General features: G+C 48.6%; 1 protein-coding gene across 1 annotated transcript in view; it reads left to right on the forward strand.

Annotated features, from left to right (window-relative positions):
- TMEM163 (transmembrane protein 163) overlaps positions 1 to 19,154 on the forward strand; it is a 232,143-nt gene extending 212,989 nt beyond the window's left edge. The window contains exons 6-8 of the mRNA XM_079781702.1: positions 13 to 124; positions 7,328 to 7,469; positions 16,270 to 19,154. Coding sequence (XP_079637828.1) covers positions 13 to 124; positions 7,328 to 7,469; positions 16,270 to 16,330 — 315 coding nt within the window. The 3' untranslated portion in view covers positions 16,331 to 19,154. The remainder of the gene's footprint in view (positions 1 to 12; positions 125 to 7,327; positions 7,470 to 16,269) is intronic.
- Positions 19,155 to 19,182: the final 28 nt, after the last annotated feature.

The raw sequence follows: 19,182 nt of genomic DNA on the forward strand, positions 1-19,182 counted from the left end.
TTTCTCTTCCAGGATGACTTCCTGTTCAGCGTCTCCATTTTAAGCGGGATCCTCTGCAGCACGCTGGCCGTGCTCAAGTTTATGCTGGGGAAGGTGCTGACCAGCAGAGCGCTCATAACCGACGGTGAGTAGGGCCAGCGCCTGACCTCCCGGGCCAAGGGCGCAGGAGGGTCGCCTTTAGCTGCTTGCCTTGCAGAGGAGGTCACCAGGTGGGAATCGGGCCTCACTAGCCTCCTCTCCTCAGGCGGTTCACTGATTCCCAGGGCTCCATATTGGGGCAGATGGCTTGTGCCCTGTGACTGTAATAAATTCTTCAGGAATACCTCCACCCTGACCCCCCAACAGGGTGGATGGGGGCTCCCTAGCATCTTATCATGAAGCACAAAGGGTTTCCCAGAGTCTCGGCTTTGTGTGCATTGCTCCAAACTGGGAGTGAAGGTCCCTTCTGCAATCGAGAAAGGTTTTCTTTGTGGATTCTCATGCTCACTCCCCTCCAGCCGTGAGGCGCTCACCTCGCTGGGAGTTCAAGGTGCAGGAACCAGGGCTTTGCTGGGAAAGTGCTCCACTGAGAACCCAGACCAGGTGGCGGGTCCCTGTGTCCCTAGGGCCAGGGGCACTTCCTGCATGGCCTTTGGGATGACAGAGAGGGTGTGTGAAACCAGGAAAAAGGCATTTCAGGTTGTGAACTAGTGCTGGTGTGTGAACAAGAAACTTTTCAAACTAACCACCTGGCCATGTTCTTTTTCTCCCTTCTTGAGCATGTACAGTTGCCAGGGGATCAGGAGTACATGAGCCCCTGTACCCTGGGGTGAGAGGTCAAAGGGTAAAAGCTTGTGGGTTGGTGTGTGTGTCTGCACAAAATAGAGAAGAAATCACTGAATTTTTTTTTTTAAGAACCACACACACACACACATACACACACACACACTCACACACACACACGCTACCCCCAACTCCCGAGGTGCTCTCCTCTGTGGAATACGGGAGAGCAGGCGGGTGTGCGTGGGTGGCTGTTGGTTCTGCTGTGCAGGGGGTGAATGGCAGTGCAGAGGGCCTTCTCTCCCAAATGGCAAAGCCTGGTACACTGTGTGGACTTCGACTCCTGGTCCCGTGCTGATGCCCTACTGTGTGTGGAGCTGGGCCTTTGCACAGTAGGGCTGATGGGCAGGAAGTCAAAGTGGTATTTCCAGTTTTGCAATGACAGTTATCCTGGGAGGAGCATCTGTGTGTGTGTGTGTGTGTGCGTGTGTGTGCATGTGCATGTGTGTGTGGTCCCTTCGAACAGACCCGAGGAAATTGGGGCTTACATGATCTGATGTGCTGACTGCAAGGCCAGGGCACCCTGGATGCCAGTCAGGTGACCACAGCCACTGGCAGCATCAGGATTGCTTATGGTGTTGGTTAGATGCAGGTTCCCGGGCCTGAGGCGGGTCCTGTCCATGTGATGAGCACAGGTTTGTGCTGCCTTCACACCAGCCCGGGGCCAGGACACACTCCGCACCAGGGAAGTGGACCTGGCAGGGTCCCCCCTGCCATTGTGACCAGCAGGGCCTGCCATCTGCATCTGCCCTTGCAAGATGCCACCTTCCTCCCTGTGCTGCAGAGCCCACATGCCCATAGCACACCCAAACTTCGTAAGTGATAAGAGCTGTTTAAAATAGTGAAAGGACCGGCGTCCGGGAGGGAGGCCTCTGTGTCCCTGCTCTGCTCTCAGGCGGCGTGCAGGCCCCGCTGTGTGGGCCAGACGGCCAGCCCGGCTCCTGGAGCTCCCCATGGGCCCCGAGGGTGCCCCTCCCCCCGAGGGGCAGGCCCAGGGAAGCCAGGCCTCAGCTGGCAGCAGGTCCTGGGTGTGCTGCTGTTAGCCCTGGTACCGCAGTGGCACCGGCGGGCTCTGCAGAGCGCTTCTGAGCCTGGCGCTGGGCTGGTGCCACGTTAGCTGGAGCCGCTCCTGATGCAGAACCAGAGTTTCCCCTTTCAGGGTCTGTCCTCTTGCTATGAGGGTCCTGCCTGGTCCCCAAAGCGGGGCTGCAGCTTAGTTAAATCAAGCCCCTCTGGTGTAAAGAGCTATGGCTCAGCCCCTGAGAAGGAGGAAGCCTTCCGAGAAGACCTCTGCGGCGGTCTCTGCCGCCACCCACACGCGGGCCTGCGGGCAGCTTGCGTCCAGCGGACCCTAGTAAAGTGCTCTCGCCTCTCCGGCGGCCCAGCGTGTGGGGAGAAGTGCTCATCCCTGTGCTGTGGGTCTGCACTTTCAGAATCGGGGAAGGAACATGCCTCCTTTGGCCACGGAGTCCTCCTCTTCCCGGCGCTGACCAGCGCAGGGGGGCTGCGTGCTGTGAATGGGGTTCGGTGTGGGGGTCCGGCCACCTTCAAGGTTCCTTCCCGTTGCTCTGGGGGACACTCCGCTGGGCCCTTTAGAGCAGAGGCCTGGCTGCACCTAGGTTTCCCCAGCGTGTGTGTGTGTGTGTGTGCGCGCGCGCATGTGTGTGTACGTGTGTGTGCGTGTGTGTGTGTGCGCGCGCATGTGTGTGTGCGTGTGTGTGTGTGTGTGTGTGCCTCCTTCTCATGTCTTCGCCTGGAACGTGGGTGATGGGATGGGGAGGGCAGGCCAGGGGTGACCACTGAGAAACAGCTCCTCTCCCAGCCGCCTTGGGCCCTAACATCCCTAAGCCCCTGTGGCTTGCAGGGCCTCAGCATCTTATCTGTCCAGACACACAGGTGCTCTCCAGGAGCCAGAGGGTGCACCCAGCAGTCAGACCCTCCCACCCATGACTGTGGGCTTGACCGTCTCGGGCGGGTGCTCTGCATCACGGGTGATAGCAACCCCAGACAGGTTCTGTTTAGGCTTCACTCCCCTTTCGCTGCATTTCACAGGGCGCACAGGGAAGACCCCAATGACAAGTATGGTTTTTCTAACGAAACAACTTCTGACCAGAATTTTCACACATAAGCAGTATTTCCCTCATATTCTTGAACAGAGAGGTGTTTTACAAAGTAAATGTTTAAGTGAAGGCAGAGGGCATGGGGGCGGGGCCGGGGACACCTGGGGGCTGCATGAGGAGGGGCACAGGCTGAGGGCTGGGACAGTGGGGAAGGGCGGGTCCTGAGGACTGTAGGTCAAGGGTAGGATCCTGTGTGTTTTGCTAAATATTTAAACAGATGAGGAGGCATGCTTAATGTTTTCTAAACAGTCCTCTGGCCGTCAGATGGGGAACAGAGCGGGGGAGTGAGTGCCAAGCAGGAGAGGTCTGGGAGCTGAGGGTGGTGGCCTGGGGGCTTGGGCAGCGGTGAGGGCAGGGGGCTGAGGATGTGGGGGGTTTGAGGAAGTGTCCACACACATGTCAAATGGACAAGGCTCGGGGATGAATGGGCCATGGGGTTGATGACACAGTGAGAGAAAGACAGACAGATACAGACAGAGAGAACTCTGGCGGAGGGCAAAGCCTGTTTCCCATGAGGGGCCTGGGGCGGTGGGTGGTGTGCGCTGCAGTTCCTTGCCTGGTGGGAGTGTCAGCAAAATACGCAGCAGTAATTGCAGCCTCCTGCTAATTGTACTTTACTCATTTGTTGATTAGCAGAGCTAGGGAACCACTGTCCTCTCTCCTCTTTGGGAGGTGGGAGAGGGTGGGGTCTGGGAGCCATGCCTATCGTTAATGTTGGGGTGTCAGAGGGGCTGGCTCTGGAGGCCGCCACCTGTGCCTGCTGCCCTGGGAATGTCCTCTGGTGGTGTGGCCTTCTCTCCCCACAAAGTGCTTCGGAGCAGCGGGAGGGCGGGCCTCGCCTGTCACCTGGTGAGTGGCTGGTTCCCACGCTGGAGCTGTGTGGGAGCCCGATCAGGCTGGCTGCACCGGGTCCTTTATGCCGGGCTGTGTCCTCACCAAAGCAGGTCTTCAGAGAAAGCGGGCACCAGGGCGTGGTAAACGCAGACTTCCCACCCTGTGACGCCCAGCGCAGCGAATCTTGTCCATTAGACTGTGTTCCTTTAGTTGTTGAGGCAACGTGCGATTGCTGCTATCGGCACGACGCTGGAGGCAGCTCTGCGTTGTCGAAGGTAAAATGACCATGGACAGTAAGTTAATGGGACAAGTCAGGCGGGAAGAGGAGGGGGTTCTGAAGTGGGGCAGGAGCCCGGCTCCCCGCTGCCGCTGGAACCCGAGTTGAGGCGCTGGGCTGACTCCCCCCGCTCCTTCTCATCTCTGAATACCTGCCATGGTGTTCAGCACATGAAACCTTGTCATCAGAATTGCTGCATGAGGCTGATGTTCTGAATTATACAGATTCTGACCTATCATTAAGGCCGCACGGGTGGGCCCTCCTCAGCTTCTTAAACGGGTAACAGTGATTGACAACAGCTCGGGTTTTAACTGAGGAAGCAGAAAAGCCATGGGTGGGCGGGGACGGTGCCCAGAGAGTGACCAGCGGTGGAAGGTGGGGGGCTTGGGGGCGGGGCTGCGAGCTCAGGTTCCTTGTGTGGAGTGACTGCCGCTGGAATTTCTGAGCCTGTTGCAGGCAGACACAGGACCCTCCAGTCCTGTGTGCCCGCTGCAGCGTGCCCTGCAGCCCTGTGGGGGGTGAGGTTGAACTGAGCCAGACTGGCAGAACCCAGGTGAGCAGGGCTGAGGAGGCAGGGCTCCTCCTGGAAGGTGGCGGGGAGCCAGGTGAACAGTGAATCCATCAGCTGTGAACTGTGGGCAGCACCCGTGGGTGGGCATGAATGGGGTGGGGCCCTGCTGTCAGAAACGGGGGTCTGGGCTGTCCGTGGCTGGCAGAGCGTGACTTGGTGGAGCTGAGTGGACATCTAGTGGCCGCCTGGGGGAACCTCACGCTCTCTCTGCTTTCTGAGCTCCACTGGGCTTCTCTGAGGGCACCACGGGCCAACCTGTGCCCATGACCCAGAGATGGAGAGGGGCTGGAGGTTCCCGTCTGCCCCGGGCAGCGGCCATGTCCTCCTTGTCTCCCCTTCTCTCTAGCCACCCCGAAGCAAAACCTCCACTCCCCTCTCCAGAGGTCCACTGCAGCCCCGGTCACCTGTGGCAGCGCTGGCTCTGCTGATGCCTCTGGTGGCCTGCGGAGAAAGATTTGGGCCACAGAGACGTTTGTAAAAAAAGAACAGGATGATTCAAAGGACAACCCGAGGCTGTCCACTTCCCGGGGTCACTCTGGCTGCTGTGAGCGGGAGGGATTGTGGGTTAAGGGAGATGGGCAGGAGGGGAAGCAGGGAAGGTGGTGAGGAGGCAGGGGTGCAGACGAAGGACGAGGGGGGCTTGGGCAAGGTTTGGGCGGTGGGGCTGGTGAGAGGTAGAGAGATGGAGAAGGAGTTTTAGGGGTAACAGTTGGCAAGCATTACTTGATGGATTAGATTTGGGGGTGATTAGATTTGGGGAGTGACAGAAGTCAAGGTGGGCTCCTAGATGTTTGGTCTTGGCAGCTAGGTGAACCACGGCATCACATACAGGGGACATGAGGTGTTTTGAGCGGGAATTGAGGTTTCGGCTTTGAACATGTTCAGTTTGAAATGCTTATATGACTCTGCAGCTGAGGGGATGGGCCAGGCCAGAGAGAGAAAGTTGGGAGACACTGACGGTGAGATTGGAGGTGACAGCCTAGGGGGAACTGTAGACAGAGGAGGAGTCCCGGGGACCGGCAGGGTGCTCAGACGGGGAAGAGGAGGACCTAGCGAAGGAGACTGAGAAGGAAGTGCTGGAGTGGAAAGAGGAAAACCAGCAGTCATGGCGGCCGGAGGGACGTGTTCCCGGGAGGATGAAGTCAGCCAGTTCACCACGCACGTGGCACTCAGTTGTCACTGAGCTCAGGGAGGGCGTCGGGGAGGAGAGAACCTGAGGGACGGGGGATGGAGAGCGAATAGGCGGTGCAGTTGGGCAGACACGTTTTGTAAAGGGGCTTGTGGTGGGTGGCGTGGGGTCAGGGAGGAGGTGGAGGTGGGTGATGGGAAGCTAAGATTTATCCCAGGAGGAATGTTTCAGAAGAGGGAGAAGAATTTCAAGAACAGAGTCCCTTGGTGAGCATGTAACTGGATGTGGGGCAGCTGTCATGGTGGGTGTGGACTTGGTGTTAGGAAGATGAGGTATTGTTGTCCGAACATTTGTGCTCTAAGAAGTGCAGGGCCGAGTCACCAGCTGAGAATTGAAGTGAGAAGATGACAGATTGGAGGGAAGAGAAGAGGGCTGCAACAGCCAATGAGATGCCATTGCAGGGCCCAGACAGGTTCATCTCGTTCCCATTATCAAAGTCTCCACCTTGGACCTGAGAAGGCGTCTTACCCAGGCTTTGCTCAAGTCTCCTCTACGCCCACATCTTCCTCTCCCCCTGCTCTTCATTTAGCCTCTCCCCCAGTTGTACAGTCCCCAGTGAGTGCAACCCGAGTTAACACTTTTGAGTCAGCAAAAACAACACAAGTGGAGTTGCCCCAGGAATGAGACAGGGCCTGTTGCTGGAGAGGTTGCTGACCCTGCACAGACCAGCTGCCAGGGGGTCACCAGGCAGCATGGACCCAGAGCTTCTCCAGGCCATTGCACTGAGGCAGACTAGGAGCCGTGCGGCTCACACCACGGTGCGACCTCAGGAGCCCCTCTAAGCAATTCCCTTCCCGTGAGGCCTTGGAAACTCACAGGTAAAATGGAAGTGTGATACCTAAGTTGTGGGGACCCCCTGAGGTGTGACGTATGTGAAAGGAGATGATCACCATCTGTCTGGATTGCCGTTTCTGCAGCCATGTACCTAATTCTTGACTTTGCATTTTTCTTCCCAGAGTGAAAATCCTCAGGTGACTTAGACTCTGGAAGGAAAGGACGAGGGCTAGCCCTGCTCCTCTCAATCTGTGTTACCTCGGTCAATTTATTTAACCTCACTCTGCTTAACTTTAGTTCTGTCATCAGTAAAGTGGGATAATAATCAGACTGATAAGATGCCCACTGGGTACTGGGCCCAGGAGACATTCAACAGATTTGAGTCACCCAGTACTTGAATGTCTCCTGTGTGCCAGACACTGTCCTGACCTCATGGGGTCTGGATATTCTCGTGTGTGGGAGGCAGACCGACAGTAACCACGTACAGGCTCTGTCAAGTGGGCATGAGTGCCTGGCAGGGATGGAGACTGACAGTGGGGGGTGATGGCTCTGTCTAGCAAGGTCTCTGGTGACATTTGAACAGACTTGACAGGCCACCCAGGGGTCTCAGTTGGCAGCTGTCACCTGCGAGAGTGCTTCTGGGCAACATTCCCTGCAGCGCAGGCTTGGTGTTTGGGTAGTTTCTTGGTGGCTAAGGAAGTTCGCTCGGCAGTGCCCTCAGCCTCTCTCTGCTTCTTTCCCAGGATTTAACTCCCTCGTGGGAGGCGTGATGGGCTTCTCTATTCTTCTGAGTGCGGAGGTATTCAAGCATAACTCGGCGGTCTGGTACCTGGATGGCAGCACAGGTGTGCTCATCGGCCTTATCATATTTGCCTACGGGGTCAAGTAAGTGCCTGTTTTCCTATTTGCTTTCCTGGCATCCATGAGTGCTCCATTTTCCACCCCTGATGGTCACACCTGTACCTGGGACCCCCCTGAGCCTACGTGGGGTCAGGTGACTGAAAAAGCTCACATCGGAATCAGATAGTCTTGTGGCTGGCACTGAAGTGGGGCAAGGGCTTTGACAAGAGGTATAGGCTTTAAGTCACAAACGGGCACCAGTGCTGGGCTGAAGACTCCTCATGACCTCTGGCTGTGAAAACCAGTAGGCATCTGAGTGAGATGTGGCTACTGGAGTCTCAAGCGTTCATCTTGAGGGACCTGCACATGGACTTGCTCACTCATTTCTCTGGGCTTCAGTGCAAGGTCAGCCTCTTGTAAAGTGCCAGGGACATCCAGGGAAACACTGAATGGACCAGCTTCAGGGTGAGGGCTGGAGGGGAAGGGGTCAGGGCAGTTCTTCCCAGGGATGGAAGTGCTGGCAGACAAGATTGCTTTGCTGAGCCCTACTGCACTCAGCCATCAGTCACAGGTGGGTGCCAAATCCCAGCTCTCCATCACCTTGGCTAACACCATTTGCCCCACCCTGGTAATTCTCTGAGACCCCACCCCACTCAACTCAAATTTCCAGCCCAAGTGCTTCCAGTGGATCTTCCACACAAGTGGCCTTCTGTGGCTCACACTAGGGACTTACCTAAAATCCCTCAAAGTTCCACAAACCCCAAACAAGCAGCAGCTAGCCTTGGCATGCCTGGCACAAGAGGGGATATATCTCAACTTGCATTGTAATTTCTATCAGGGGGCCCCAAGCCTGACAAAACTGGCCAGTGTTGACTTGGAACTAACTTCAACTAAATGGCCATGAGCCCAGTACACGTGGTGCCTGTGTCAGCACACACTGTGGTGCCCACCAAAGGGTCCCAAGCCTGGAGCTAGTGGCAACAAACCACAAAGACCTTGTAGCTCCTACCAGATGGCCTCAAGCCCGCACTGGAGCCCCTCCTAAGAAGCTCCAGAAGCAACACACTCGGGGCCAGCTTTAGACTATATCAGGGCACCACCAACTAGCTCCACAAATAACTCATCTGCAGGGTGGAAGCAGCTGGCAACGAAGCCCCACTAAAATGACTCCCCCTATGTGATTAGCCTCCACACAATAGCTTGTCTGCTTTAGTCATTTAGCCTGAAGGTCAATCCCACCCACTGATGTGCCAACAGGGCTCAACTACATCAGAGGGCACACACAACCCACAGAAGGAACACTCCTGTAGCACCTGGCTCAGGTGATCAGGGAGACTGTGCCACTGGGCTGCACAAGACACTATATAAGGCCATTCTACCAAGACTGGGTGATACTTAACACATAGATCTACTTAACACATAGAAGCAAACACAGGCAACCAAAATGAGGAGACAAAGAAACATACCCCAAATAAAAGAACAGGAAGAAACTCTAGAAAAAGAACTAAACAAAATGGAAACAAGCAATCTACTAGATGCAGAGTTCAAAACACAGGTCTGAATTATTGACCTGGAAGACAAGGTAGTAGGAAACACCCAATTGGAACTGCAATAAGAAAGAATATTTTAAAATGAGGATAGTTTAAAGGATAATATCAAGAATAACAACATTTGCATCAGAAGGGTACCAGCAGAAGTGGGAGAACAAGGGATTAAAAACCTACTTGAAAGAAATAATGACTGAAAACTTCCTAATCTGGCAAAGGAAATAGACAGACAAGTCCAGGAAGCACAGAGAGTCACAAACAACATGAACCCAAAGAGGCCCTCACCAAGACATATCATAATTAAAATGCAAAAGGTTAAAGACAAAGAAAGAATCTTAAAAACAAGAGAAAATCATTCCATTACCTATAAGGGAGCTCCCATAAGACTGTCAGCTGATTTCTCAACAGAAACTTTGCAGCCAGAAGGGATTGGCACAAAATATTAAAAGTCATGAAAAGCAAGGACCTACCACAAAGGTTACTCTATATCATTATAATCAAAGCAGACAAGGAAAAGCTAAAGGAGTTCATCACCACTAAATAAGTGTTATAAGAGATGTTAAAGGGACTTCTTTAAGTAGAAAGATCAAATATATCATAAGAGAATATAGGAAAGATAAAATTTCCACTGACAAAGGGAAACAGTAAAAGTAGTGGATCAGCCAGTTATAAAGTAGAAAGATCATGTGTAATTACAAAAATAAATTAAGGGATACACAGATACACACAAAAAGTAAAAAATAATGACAAAACCATAAATGTGGAAGGGGAGAGGAAAAATTGCAGTGATTTTAGAATGTGTTTGAACTTTAGTAACTATCAACTTAAAATAGAATGCTGAACATTGCTTGGTATATATAAAGCACATGGTAACCACAAACCAAAAATCTATAAGTGATATAGAAGAAATAAAGAGAAAGGAATCCAAACACAATAGAAAGTCATCAACACACAAGAGAACAAGAAAGGAACAGAGAAGCACTACAAAAACAATCAGAAAACAATAAAATGGCAATAACTACTTACCTATTAATAATTACTTTAAATGTAAATGGACTACATGCTCCAATCAGAAGACATAGGGTGGTTGAATGGGTAAAAAACAAGACATATACATATGCTGCCTACAAGAGATCCATTTCAGATTGGAAGACAAACTAAAAGTAAAGGGATGGAAAAACATAGTTCATGCAAATGGAAACAAACAAAAAGTTGGAGTAGCAATACTTATATCAGACAAAATAAACTTCAAAACAAGGGCTGTAACAAGAGAAAAAGAAGGGTATTTCATAATGGTAAAGGACCAATCCAGCAAGAGGATCTACCTCTCGTAAACATCTATGCAATTAACCTAGGGGAACCTAAATATATAAAGCAAGTATTGATGGATATAAAGGGTGAGACAGTAATACAGTCATAGTAGAGGACTTTAACAACTCATTGACAATGGATAGATCATCCAGACAAAAAGTCAACAAGGAAACAGTGGCCTTAAATGACACATTTAACCAGATGGATTTAATTTATATATTTAGGACATTTTTTTTACCCCAAAGCAGCAGAATATACTTTCATTTCAAGTGCACACAGAACATTTCCAGGATAGACCACATGATAGGCCACAAAACAAATCTCAATAAATTTAAGGTAACTGAAATAATATCAAACATCTTTTCCCTATCGCAATGGTATGAAATTAGAAATCAATTACAAGAAGAAAGTTGAAAAACACACAAACATGTGCAGCCTAAATAACATGCTACTAAACAACAAATGGTTTAACAATGAGATCAAGAAAGAAAACAAAAGATGCCTTGAGACAAATGAAAATGAAAACACAACGACCAAAAAAAAAAAAATCTATGGACACAGCCAAAGCACTTCTAAGGGGAAATTTCTAGCAATACAAGCCTACTTCAAGAAACAAGAAAAAATCTCAAATGATCTAACCTTCCACCTAAAGAAACTAGAAAAAGATGAACAAACGAAAGCTAAAGTGAGTAGAAGGAAGGAAAGAAAGATTAGAGTGGTAATACACAATAGAAAAGATCAATGAAATAAAGAGCTGGTTCTTTGAAGAGTCAAACAAAATGGATAAACCTTTAGTCAGACTCATCAAGAAAAGAAGAGAGAGGGTCAAAATAAATAAAACCAGAAATGAAAGAGAAGGGTGACACCATAGATATACAAAGGATTATAAGAAAATACTATGGACAATTTTATGCCAAAAAATTGGACTACCTGGAAGAAGTGGATAAATTCCTAAAATAACATGAGAAACAAAATCTGAACAGACCAATAATTGCTAATGAAATAGAGTCAATAATCAAAAGATTCCCAACAAACAAAAGTCCTTGACCAGATGGCTTCACAGGTGAATTTTATCTAACATTCAATGAATTATCCTTCTTAAACTATTCCAAAAATTGACAAGGCGGGGAAGCTCCCAAAGACATTTTACAATAGTCATTACCCTGATACTAAAATTAGACAAAGACACTACAAAGAAAGAAAATTATAGGCCAATATCCCAGATGAACATAGATACAAAAAGAATCCCTAACAAAATATTAGCAAACAGAATTCTGCAATACATTAAAGAGGTGATACACTATGACCAAGTGGGATTTATTCCTGGGATGCAAGGTTGGTTCAATATCTGCAAATCAATTAACATGATACAGCACATATTAGGTGTACCAGTTAATAATGTGGATTTTTTTCAATAGATGGAATTACACATATGTTGATATATATGCGATTTGATATGTATGCTATTTTGTTGTGTTGACAGCAAGCTTCCAAACTTCATATGTCAAATTTGCTGAAGGTGTTAACACCATAGATATTTTTACGCTTAAAAATGTCAAATTTCGTGCCAAAAAAAGAGCATTTGCAGGAAGTTTTAATTCATTACTTTATTTTGAAGAAAAAGTTATCGTATACTTCAGGAAGCTTATGGTGAACATGCTCCATCTCAAGATACTTGTAAACCCTGGTTTAAACGCTTTAAAAGTGATGATTTTGATGTGAAAGACAAAGAACGTCCAGGTCAACCGAAAAAGTTTGAAGACCAACAATTACAAGCATTATTGGATGAAGATGCATGTCAAACTCAAAAACAACTCGCAGAAAGATGAAACATTATTCAGCAAACAATTTCCAATCATTTATAAGCACTGGGAAAGATTTTAAAGGAAGGAAAACGGGTGCCACATCAACTGAACGAAAGACAACTGGAAAACCAAAAAGCCATCAGTAAAATGTTGCTTCAGTGGCATGAAAGTCTTTTTTGCATTGAATTGTGACTGGCAATGAAAAGTGGATTTATTTTGAGAATCCTAAACGCACAAAATCATGGGTTGATCCAGGTCAACCATCAACATCGACTACAAGGCCAAATCGATTCAGAAAGAAGACAATGCTCTGTGTTTGGTGGGATCAGGAAGGTGTGGTGTATCATGAACTTCTAAAACCAGGTGAAACCATTATTACTGATCGCTACTGACAACAAATAATCAATTTGAACTACGCTTTGATCCTGAAACGACCAGAATGTACTAGAAGACACGGCAAAGTAATTTTGTTTCATGATGACGCACCATCACACACTTCAAAGCCAGTTAAAGACACGTTAAAAGATCTTGCCTGGGAAGTATTAACCCACCCGCCATATTCATCAGACCTTGCTCCTTCAGATTACCACTTGTTCCGATCTATGGCACACGAACTTTCTGAGCAACACTTCAAAACATACGAAGAAGTGGAAAATTGGGTCTCTGAATGGTTTGCCTCAAAACAAGAAAAGTTCTATTGGGACGGTATCCATAAATTACCTGAGAGATGGGGGAAATGTGTAGCTAGTGATGGACATTACTTTGAATAAAGCACTTTTGATGTTTCTCTTGAAATTATCGTGTTTTCTTTTATTACAAAAACCGCCATTATTAACCGGTACACCTTGTAAACAAAATGAAGGATAAAAATCATATGATCATATCAATATATTAAGAAATAGCATTTGGCCGAAACCGGTTTGGCTCAGTGGATAGAGCGTCGGCCTGCGGACTGAAGGGTCCCGGGTTCGATTCCGGTCAAGGGCATGTGCCTTGGTTGCGGGCACATCCCCAGTGGGGGGTGTGCAGGAGGCAGCTGATCAATGTTTCTCTCCCATCGATGTTTCTAACTCTCTATCTCTCTCCCTTCCTCTCTGTAAGAAATCAATAAAATATATTAAAAAAAAAAAGAAATAGCATTTGACAAAATCTAGCACCCATTTATGATAAAAACTCTCAGCAAAGTAGAAATAGAGGGAACATACCTCAACATATAAAGGCTATACTAGTATATGACAAACAGCTAACATACTCAGTAGTGGAAAGGTGGAAGCTTTGTCTTTAAGATCAGGAACAAGACAAGGATGTCCACTGCACCAGTTTTATTCAACAAGAGAAAGAAATTAAAGGTATCCAAATTGGAAAGGAAGTAGTAAAACTTTCATTTGCAGATGACAGATAATATATAGAGAGAACCCTGAAGATTTCACCAAAAAAACTACTAGAACTAATAAATAAATTCAGTCAAGTAGCAGAATACAAACTTAATATTCAGAAATCAGTTGCATTTTATACACCTATAATGAACTATCAGAAAGAGAAATTAAGAAAATTCTATTTACAATGGCATAAAAAATAGTACTCAGGAATAAATTTAACCCAGGAGGTAAAATACCTGTACTTGGAAAACTATAAGACATTGAAGAAAGAAATTGAAGATACAAATAAATGGAAGCATACACGGTGCTCATGGACTAGAAGAATGAACATCCTATATAATAAAGAGGTAATGTGCAAATTGACCTTCACGCCCTTGCACAAGATGGCCACCCCCATGTGGTCAAAGATGACCACAAGATAGCCAGCAGGGGAGGGTAGTTGTGGGCAATCAGACCAGCAGGGGAAGGCAGTTGGGGGAACCAGGCCTGCAGGGAAGGGCAGTTGGGGGCGATCAGGCTGGCAGGGGAGGACGGTTGGGGGCAATTGTGCTGGCACGGGAGCAGTTAGGCATCAATCAGGCTGGCAGGGGAGTTGTTAGGAGGTGATCAGGCTGGCAGGAAGGTGAGTGGTTGGGAGCCAGCAGTCCCAGATTGTGAGAGGGATGTCCAACTGCTGGTTTAGGCCCGATCCCACAGGGATCGGCAGACATCCCCTGAGGGGTCCCAGATTGGAGAGGGTGCAGGCTGGGCTGAGGGACACCTCCCCCCAGTGCATGAATTTCATGCACCGGGCCTCTAGTAGTTAAATATTATCCCAAGCAAGCGGCAGAGTCAATGCAATCCCTATCAAAATACCAATGGCACTTTTCACAGAACTAGCATAAATTATATGGAACCACAAAAGACTCCGAATAGCCAAAGTAATCTTGAGAAAGAACAAAGTTGGAGATTTATCATGTTACCTGACATCAAATTATACAAGGCTATAGTAATCAAACCATCGTGGTACTGACATAAAAACAGACACATAGATCAATGGGACATGATAGCCCAGAGATAAACCCATGCCTATATGACAAAGAAGGCAAGAATATACAATGGGGTAAAGATAATCTCTACAATAAATGGTGTTGGAAAAGAGACATATGCAAAATGAACTAGACCACTTTCTTACACCATATACAAAAATAAGCTGAAAATGGATTAAGGACTTATAAGACCCGAAATCATAAAACTGTTAGAAGAAAACATAGGCAGTAAACTCTGATATCACTATTTTTTAGTATTCACCCAAGGAATAAGGATACTTTTTCTATTGATTTTTAGAGAGAATGGAAAGGAGGAGGAAAGAGGGGAGAGAGAGAGAGAGAAGCATTGATGTGAAAGAGACACAATGATAGGTTGCCTCCCATTTGCATCCCAACCAGGGCTGGGGATTGAACCTAAAACTAAAGTACATGCCCTTTGCTGGGAATGGATCCTGTGACCATTTGGTCCTTGGTTCAACGCTCTAACCTCTTAAGAAAACTGGCCAGGGCTGACATCACTTTTAGTAATATTTTTCTAGATATGTCTCCTCTTGCAAGGGAAATGAAAGAATAAACAAATTGGACTATATCAAACTAAAAAGGTTTTGCATAGTGAAGGAGACCATAAAAAAAACAACAACAACCTACTGCATGGGAGAAGATATGCACCAATGATACATCCCTTAAGGAGTTAACTTCCAAAATATACAGTATAAGGAAATCATATAACTTGACACCAAAAAAACAAAAGAAAATCCTAATAATCTGATTAAAAAGTGGGCAGAGTACCTGCCCACTTTATAGACATTTTTCCAAAGAGGATAAACAGATGGCCAACAGACATATGCTAAGATGCTCAACATCACTAATTATCAGAGAAATGCAATTAAAACCACCACAATGAGATATCACCTCACACCTGCCAGAATGGCCATCGTCAGTAACAAGTATTAGCAAGGATGTGAAGACAAAGAGAAGCCTTGTGGACTGTCTGTGGGATTATAAATTGCTACAGCCACTGTGGATAATGGTATGGAGGTTCCTCAAAAAATTAAAAATAGAACTACCATGTGACCCATAAATCCCACTTCTAGGTATTCATCCAAAGAAACTGAAAACATTAATTAGAAAAGACATATGCAGCATTATTTACAATAGCCAAGATATTGAAGCAACCTAAGTGCCCTTGGATAGATGAATGGATAAAGAAGGTGTGGTACATATATACAATGGAACATTACTCTGCCATAAAAAGAAGAATGAAATCTTGCTATTTGCCACAACACGGATGAACCTAGAGGGTATTATGTGAAGTGAGATAAGTGAGACAAAGACAAATACCATATGATTTCACTTATATTTGGAATCTAAAAACAAAATATATGAACAAACAAAACAGACATAAACTTTCAACTTTACACTTTAAACAATTAGGTGAATTATAAAATAATAGTGTACATGTCTACTTTTATAAATTAAATATTCTCTTAATTAGGGAAAATCTATTAGTGGTTGGGGGGAGTTGGGGAGGGAAAAGGGAGTAATGCTGGTGGGTTTCTTTTTGGGGTGAGGAAAATGTTCTAGAATTAGGAGGTGGTGATGATTGGACAATCTAAGCATATACCAAACACCACCAAATTATATACTTTCATAAGCTGAATTTTATGGTATGTGAATTAGTTTTTTTTTAAATTGTCTCTCCCATCTGCTTCCCCAAGCGCTCAAAGCCCAGGGCGATGGGGGTGTGCTGGGTGACCTGTGTGTGTCCTCTGCAGACTTCTCATCGACATGGTGCCCAGGGTGAGGCAGACGCGCCACTACGAGATGTTTGAGTGAAGCGCCCGAGCGCCAGTCTGTATCTGCATGAAGACATCAGGACGACGAGAGGTTCCCACACGGCGGACGGTGCCAGTATTTAGCTGAACATCCACTTTCTTATTTGGAGAGTTTGTGTTCACGGGAACAGGCGTGCCCAGCAGGTTGGTCTGCACTGCTCCCCTCGCCCACCTCCCCCGTCACCCCGTCAAGACACCGTGCCCAGGAGGGGACACTGGTTTTCCCATGTCTGTTGGGAACTGGCTGTTTGTTTTCTGGAGTAAAAGGGTTCCTGTGGGTCGGATAAGGTCTCTGCTTGGCAGGAAGCTCTGAAACAGAGCCACTGTCTGGACCCGTCTCCTCTGGGCACGGAGCAGCGCGGGCCCTGGGAGCTCCTCTCCGGCAGAACTGAAGGGAAGACCGTGTGTACCTTCTGCCCCTCACCCCGTCACATGCCCAGAACCATCAGTGTTGCACTTCCTAATTCCTGTCACTTTCATTAGTTTCATACTGTTTTACTAATCCTGAATCTAAACAGATTGGTTCAAGAGGAGACCGTTCTATTTTTAAAGCACTTAGTGATGTACGTGTGAGCTTTGCATGGACGAACTAAGCACATGACCCTTTCTTGTACATTCAGAACCTGAACACACATGTAAAAACAGGACCCATTTTTGACAGATGTGAAACCACCGTTTATTTGTAATAAATAATGACACAATCTACCCACATGTGCAGGCATCTCTGTGTTGTCAGGTGGCCGTGGTACACTGGCCTGTGAGAAGTGGCTGTAAGGACGAGATGTCTGCAGCTTAGTAACGTTAGGTATCAGTTCTGTGAACATGGTCCCCACACCCATCTGTACTGTAGCACTTGCTGCTTGCCCAGGCGCCTGTCTGGCCAATAGAGACCGCGCCCTGTTTTGTGTGGTCCAGGAGGAGACCTTTGAGAGGTGTCCCTGTCACAGGCAGGCAGGCTTACTGTGTGGCTGAAGGACAACGTGGAAGGGTCACTTGTTCCGGGTGGAGTGTGAGTGGAGACCCTGGAGGACTGTGGGTTGCGTCTGTGGGGAGGCCACCCATCGCTCAGGTGAGGGGTGGCCACACACTGATGTGGTGGTGTCCGAGGCCTTGGAGCTGACCTTGCCTGGGACTGAGGGATGGTTGTCCCAGACCCTAACTCCCCTCCCACTGCTCTACTTCAGGCTGATGAAGGGGAGGTGGTTTGGTCTGGGGGCCCGACCGTGGTGCAGCCTGGTGCAGCCAGCCAGCTTCCTCCACGGCGCTTTGCGGAGTGCTCTGCAGGACATTAACACGGACCTGGTAGAGGGCCGACTGCTCAAACAGGTCTGGGGATGGGAGACTCAGTGGTGTCTTTCCTGCAGGTTTCCTGTGTATTTAACACAGTGTGGAAGCTCGGAGGGAAACTAGGATGTAGCCCCCCCTAAACGTACACACTCACATTCTGCTCGGACCTTTCTGTGACTGGTGTACAGGAATCATGCCGTACCTGCGACTCCGTATCCAGGAACCGTGTGCTATCCCTGCTCTGGGCAGAGCGGGAGGCTGTGTGAGGCTGAGCCACGCCTTCCCCCAGCATCACCTGCAGCAGCCCCTGGTGTGTGCGGACTTGATCTTGTTTCCAGGGCAGGTGCCTAACCCAGTGCTCCTGAGGGAAATGCATCAGGTCTAACAGGCCCTCAGCCTTTTTAGGACTATTTCACTAGCACAGCCTTAATGATTTTCAAGCATCTGATGTAGTCGTTATCTCAAAAAAAAAGGCCCGGTCTAGGGAGTGCTCTGAGATGAGTGTCGGTGGATGTGAGGCGGGGAAGGAACACACCACAGTGAAACCGTCCTCCATTCCTTGACCGTCACGGTCTCTCAGCCTTTCCGGCGGCATCTGCAAACGGTGAGACGCAGGCAGTGGTCGCCAGTGCTGGGGTGCAGCTGGGCTGTGTTCTGCAGGTGACCCTGCACCCACCCAGCCCCCCAAAGATCACTCCTACCTGTCACACAAGAAAAGTTTATTGAAAAATAAAGTTCTCCCTAGTTTTGTCTACAACAGTGGAAAACAAAGCAGTGCTCTCTATGCAGGTACAGTACGTTGGGACGTGTGGACAGCGACACCTCGGCAGAACCCTGCACTAAACCCCGGAGTGAGCCAGGCGCTGTTTGAAGACACAGATGTGAACGGTCATTAGCTTAAAGACATCAAGGTTGTGACAGCGACTACAGTAGAAGGGACATCACCATCTCCTTTGGCAGACTGTTCCATTGTTGTCCTATTAACAGCTGGGCAGGACAGTGAGCAAAATGCTTCCCAACTGTGCTCCGCCTCCCCTTTGACAGAAGTGGCAGACTGCCTAGGTTCCCATGCCGCTGTCCCAGCCAGGCCGCCAGGCCGGCTAACGTCCTCTGCGCGCCCCAAGCCCCCACCCTCCACACACACACCTGCCGTCCTACGAGCACTCGCTGGCCGTGGTCCCTCTGCCAGGCCTCACCAGCTGCAGGCCACTGGGGGAGACCATCTCAAGGCTCCACAAACCAGGGACAGAGGAATGATGCTTGGGGAAGGTGAATCCCAGTCTTACACCTGCAGAAGTCTAGGGCTGCAGATTCAGCTGAAGAGAAAACAGGAACTCGGACACAAGGTGTCAGCAATCTCCTCCACACTCCACAATGCACCTGCCCAGAGGAGGATCAAGACAGGCAAGGAGACGCGGCTCCAATCTATCGGGGAGCAAGAGGCTAGAACCCCAATAAAACAAAAAGTGAGCTGATCTTTAGGTGACTTGGGGGGAAAAAATCAGTGAACCAGCAGCAGCTCTGGGAGTGGTTCTGAAGATACTCTCCCCGCCCCCTCCCCCCCCC

This window comes from Cnephaeus nilssonii (genome assembly GCF_951640355.1).
Source record: "Cnephaeus nilssonii genome assembly, chromosome: 10".
NCBI classification, from domain to species: domain Eukaryota; kingdom Metazoa; phylum Chordata; class Mammalia; order Chiroptera; family Vespertilionidae; genus Cnephaeus; species Cnephaeus nilssonii.